At 30.9% G+C, this 6000-nt stretch overlaps 1 protein-coding gene across 1 annotated transcript; it reads left to right on the top strand.

Moving 5' to 3' along the window:
- Positions 1-1525: 1525 nt before the first annotated feature.
- LOC114712925 (uncharacterized) lies at positions 1526-2414 on the top strand. Its single transcript, XM_028897482.1, has 2 exons — positions 1526-1582; positions 1680-2414. The coding sequence occupies exons 1-2, from the start codon at positions 1526-1528 to the stop codon at positions 2241-2243; spliced, it is 621 nt and encodes a 206-aa protein (XP_028753315.1). The 3' UTR covers positions 2244-2414.
- The last annotated feature ends 3586 nt before the right edge of the window (positions 2415-6000 follow it).

Raw genomic sequence — 6000 nt, 5'->3', positions numbered from 1 at the left:
GCTGTTATGAGTCTTATATTGTGGAATCTCACAAGTGTTATGGGGTTTATAAGTTCAAGGGGTTCTGCCTTTTAATAAGTTAGTCTTTTGGGATTGGGCTCTTCTCTTAGACTTATGCTTATCATATTGGTACTTTCATTGGGAGTCGACCAACCGAAAAGGATTACCTGCGAAAAGTTCTGACTGGTAAGAAGACTAAGTGAAGTGCTATAGAGTGGAGCAGTTGGGGCGTCGGCTCTCGAGATGGGTGCTCTGTTATGAGTCCCATATTGGAAAATCTCACAAGTATTATAGGGTTTATAAGTTTAAGGAGTTTTCCTCCTAATAGATTAATCTTTTGGGATTGAGTTCTCCTTTTGAACTTATGCTCATCACACTCGCTCACAGGAAAAAAAAATATATAGGGATAAAAAATTAACATATCCAAGCTAGATAACTAATTTCAGGCCAAAAAGAGAAAAAGCCTGGACAGCCAAATTTTTTTAAAATAAAATTTCAGGCTATATTTATAAGCACCGGATCGGCTGTAGTTTGCTTACTTGACCCAAACTCGAATCATTCACAAAGCCATCGAAGAAAAAGCCACATTTCAATACTTTTAACATAACTTTACTGCTATAAAATACAATAATGTGAATCGTTTATGTATAACCTTTTGAGTTCAAACTGGGAAATGGACGATGAAAGAAAGAAAGAAAGAACAAAGGAAGAAAGGAAACCAAGATAGAACGAGTTTCCACATAGCTTTATTGGTCAAAAAGATAAGCGCAAGCACGTACACACAGCTTGATAAAATAGACCCGACATCTTGAAGCTTTAATCATTCCTCATGCCACACTTCCTCACCTTTCCTTCGTTCTTGTCATCAATCGCTATAACTCCTTGGCCATTTTTCACTCTTCCCATTCAACATTTGCTTCCAACAACTCATATATCCTCCTTTGGTATGATGGAAGAGTTTTTGATGAAAATAAAAGTGAAAGTAAAATTGAAAATAAAAACAAAAGTGGAAGAGGAAGTAAGTTTTTATACTATTCTCTTTCCTCGTAGCAGCTAGGTTTATTGTGAAAGTAGTAAAAGCATGTTCTTGAATCGAGTATAATGGTATTGTGCCATTTATGTAGCTGAGTATAAAGTCTGTGTCTAGTGAAAAAAGGTTTGTTACTGTTATTATTGTATTGGGATGACCAAAATGTTACTTTGAGTTTCACACGCACGTGCTATCTGCCACCCACTACCTAAAAAGCCAGGAAGAAGAAGATAATAATGATGATTCAATAAGGTCCAAGTTTGCCTACTTGATAAATCATCTTACATTTCCCATTTTTCCCCACCGAATTCCCCCCTCCTCTTTTTTGGTACACGAATCCTTTGTCCTTTGTGCTTTATTAAGAGCTTTGGAATTTTGTGACCCTTTTTTTCCAACTTCCTGTCCCCATGAATCAAAGTTAAAAGGGGAGCGTGCCCTTGCAAGACACTAGTACAAACTTCAATTTCCATCCCTTAGCATACACCCTGCAGAAAAATGGAAGATGAATGCTTATGCAGCCCTCTTAACTGGGAATTCTACCACCACCAAGAGGTATATACATGAATTGTTAGTTAGTTAGTTAGTTAATTCAGTTTTTGGTTGTGTCCTCAGCATTGTGATGTGGTAATTTGTTGAGCTGATCTTGCAGGGATTAGAGGAGCTGAAGCACGCTATTTTGCAGACAACCTTGGAGCTAGAGGAAGCGATTGTGTCTGCAAAAGAGGAGATTACAAGAAGAGAATGTGAGTTGATGGAAGTGAATGATGCTCTAAGCAAAGCCATTAAAGAGAGAGATGAATCCTTAGCACAATGCCGGAAGCTAGAGCAGGAAAATCTTCAGATCCAGCAACAAACTCTTCATCTGCAGACCCATAATGAAGATGGAGGCTTAAAGAAGCTGAAGTGTTTATCATCATCATCATCACCAGATACAGAGGCTTCATTATCATCATCAATAATATCATCCGGTTTTTATGAGTGTGAAGATGATGATGAGAAGAAGAAGAAGAGGAAGAAGGCATTGCCAGAGAAAGGGAAGCTTCTCAAGGCAGTGATAGCAGCTGGGCCTCTTCTTCAGACTCTGCTTATGGCTGGAGGACCCCTGCCTCAGTGGCAGCATCCTCCTCCTCTGCTTCACTCCATTGACATTCCACCATTCCCATCTTCTTCTTCTTCTTGTTCTCTTACTTCTTATTTCCTGCCTTCAAAATAAACACCGAATCTGATACTAACAATGTAGTTTAGCTTCTCCCTCCATTATTACCATTATGCATGTTTACGCCAAATATGTAAGTGTGTGTGTGTATATATACATAAGGGAGAATGGGGTAATGTGAGGTAAGTTCCTGTTAAAATATGGATGGGAATTGAGTAAGCTTTTTTAGATTGCGACCCAATTTTGTGCTTTGAGAAATAGATGGTGATGTAAGGTATTGTTGTAAGGTTAATATAATCTTTGGTCCTTCAAGTTTGTTTTTATTTTAGTTTTTGCCTTTTAAGTTTCAAACCATAAGTTTTGATATCTTAAATTTCTTTTTTTTTTTTATGAAGGTGAGACTGCTTATTATCTCAACTAACAGTTTATTGATGTCTATTTATTATTTAATTGTTATAACTTCATATTTGAAAATAATATAGTATATATGTTTTTTTTAAAAAAAAAATTTGATGAAAAGGCTCGTTATTGTTTTTTCAACCTAATTAAAGTAATTTATGCAGTTGCTTATACTAAATACTCCTTTTGCCTCATGTACGGGCTACTTTGTTTTTTATTTTTCCTTTTTTAGCATAAGTCATCTTATCAAATTTATTTTAGGAATGTACGATTTTATATCTAATTTTTTGTTCTATATTTATTATTTTCTTAGAATGAATATATATTAACTATAAATAAAATTAAAATTTTAAAATAAAGTTAATAAGATTTAATATTTTTTATTTTAATAAAGTATATTGAAAATGGCTCATGAATACAGTGTATTGCTGGCAGATAGAATGGAGTGCAGCAGCATAAAATGAGATGGAGGCGAGGGATCTGTAGCTTCTCGCGGCATTCTGTTTTAGTTTTTCTTGTTTGGGCTTTGGCCCTGTTTGTCTGCCAAACAAAAACGAAAAGGGATTGAAGCAATAACTGTTACTATTATTGTTTAGAGCGTCATTTTTTTTTAATAAAAGACTGAGTATCATAAATTCACCAAGAAAATTATCTTTCCTCATCAACCACCCCCTCTTGCCTAAAAAGTAGAGGTTGATCAAGGATACAAAAGTTTGCCTTCATATGGTGAGAGGACATTGCTAGGTAATCAACCAAAAACAAGTTATTCTTAGAGGAGTGTCTTACAATAACCTACCAATTCCTATGTAAGGCTAACCTAGTTTCCTCAGTAATATCTCTGAAAGGATGATTAGCATCACATCCTCTTACAACCAAATTGATCGCCTCAATAGAATGACAATATAGCATAATGGATCTATGTCCCTTAGCCCAACATATGTTAAGGCCATAAAGAATAGCAAAAATTTCAGCAACAACAGGAGGAATTGAAGTGAGTTTGCAGCTGAACCCTGTGATCCATTGTTCTTTTTTATCTCGATCGCTCCACCGCATCCGCTTCTTCCATCGTGCGGAACTTGTCCTTCTACCCCCAAAGTGATATAATCTCATAATGGCTGTGAGGGATTCACGGATTTCATGCTCATATTGTTGAAAAATGCCTCAAGCTTTAACTATATCATTATCCATACAAGCTCTTAAAAGACTCAACTGGACATTCTAAATTTCTGATCCTCACTAAAATCCGTCATCCTAAAGAGCTGATTACATCTTACGGTCCAAATGTCCCAATAGACGTAGCCAAAGAGTGTGGGCCATTGGAATTTTTTTAGTAAACTGCTTCCCCGCTTCATGCTTCAAGTCCTAGTGAGTCTATTCTACTCCTAACGGTTTAGAGTGTTATTTCCATACGCATATGTCACATAAGGATTATTTTTCCTTTTTTTTTTTTGTGTTGGCAGGTTGGCAAAAAATTATATATTTGTTTTGCCCTATTTATTTATGAGCCACATTGTTAAATTTTTTATATAAATATATAATTTTATCTTTTATTTATTATTGTTTGGACTGCAATTTTTTTTTTAAAAATTAAATAATAATGAAGTTGAAAAATTATTAAATTTTATACTAGAGTTAATGAAATTTAAAATTTTTCTTAATGTAAGAGGTAACTTATAAATATGATTAGAGAAATAGTATATTGGAAATTTAATTTAATTTTTTTGAAAGAAATTATGTTGGAAGAGCTGCTTTTAGTAACTGGTTCCGATACTTTGTTAATTAACAAGTACTATTCCGGTCCTTAATATAATATCTATTTAACTAATTTGATTAGATTAAAAAGTTAGGAAAGTTAGTTAATTATAAAAATATGACATGTTTTTTTTTCTAAAACACTATAATAATCTTTCTTAATATCCTCTCTCCCTCTTCTACTTAATTATGGTTGAGGGAGTATCCATATAGATAATTTAGGAAAAATTGATAAATATGAGAAATAGGTCTTATATTTACGACCAAAATTAACTCGACAATTAAGTCCTATATTAAGGACCGGAGAAGTAATACATCATTACATTAATCCTAATTCTAATCAAAACGAATATAGTACACAAATATAGAGCTAGTTTCAGTACTTACCATCTTGATGAGCACCTTAAACTAATCAGATCTGAATATCTATATCTTATTTGAATAATTCAAATTTATAATATTTAATTAATTATTTTTAAATAAAAAATTATTTTTTTGAAAAAATAATAGTTAAGAGAGTATCTCTATTTAGATTTTATACATATTAAAATAATTATTTTGAATAAATAAAAATGAAAAAAATCAAATCCAGACTATTGAATTGAAATATATCGACGATTAGGATCTAATAAGTTTAAAATGCTTAAGGGATGAGCACTCCCACAATATATATCAACTAATCACTATCACTATTCACTATTACATTAACATTAATTCCAATCAAACAGATACACAATTTGCCAATCAGAATCTCTACTACATTAATGTTAATTTCCACCAAACAAAATACTTAATCAGTAACGGATATATAATTTGCAATCAACAGCTGGTGCATATTAATCAATCTTGACTCTTTTTATTGTCTTTTAATCTAATTATAATGAATTATAGTAATTTTTATAGTACTTCATACTAAATATTAAATTTAAATAATATACTAAAGAGTCAGGTCCTTTAATTTTTTTTTTGTCAAAAGTAATTTAATCTTTCTATCTATCTACTTTTATATAAAAAAAAAACGTAGGAAAGGTGGTTTTAAGAATTGATTCCAATAATGCTTATATAAATTATTAATTACTAAGCAATTCATTATTTAATGTCTGTGATTTATAATAGTAGTAAGTGATATATTATTTAATATATTTTTATATTCAGTGTTACTTAATTTCAATAAAATAAAATATATAACCAGCGAACAGTATCCATAATTACATTTATGTTAATTTCCAAAGGGTTAATTAATCCACAAGTCCTTATAATTTTAATGAATTTTGAATCAGGTCCTTATAGTTTTTTTTCTTTTTATGAGATCCTTATACTTTTACTTTTTTTTTAATTAGGTCTTTGTATTTATTTTTCTTTTAATTAAGTCCTTATAATTTCACTAAATTTTTAATTAGGTCCATATAGTTTTAATTTTTATTTATTAATTAAATATAGGCTTAATTAAATAGATTAATATTGAAATATAAAATATTAATAATTAAATTAAATCAATAATTATGTAATAAAAAAGTAATGGAATTAATTAATTCAGGAAAATTTTTTAGAACGATTAATTTTTTGCTGAAAAAATTAAAATCATTATAATAATTCAATATCTTTAGAATATTATTGTTTATAAACTAATATTAAATAATATATACTATTTTATGTTTATATA

This window comes from Neltuma alba, unplaced genomic scaffold (assembly GCF_004799145.2).
Source record: "Neltuma alba isolate B1F8T4 unplaced genomic scaffold, ASM479914v2 tig00011400_pilon, whole genome shotgun sequence".
Classification (NCBI taxonomy): Eukaryota; Viridiplantae; Streptophyta; class Magnoliopsida; order Fabales; family Fabaceae; genus Neltuma; species Neltuma alba.
This window is presented reverse-complemented; position numbering and strand designations above follow the sequence as displayed.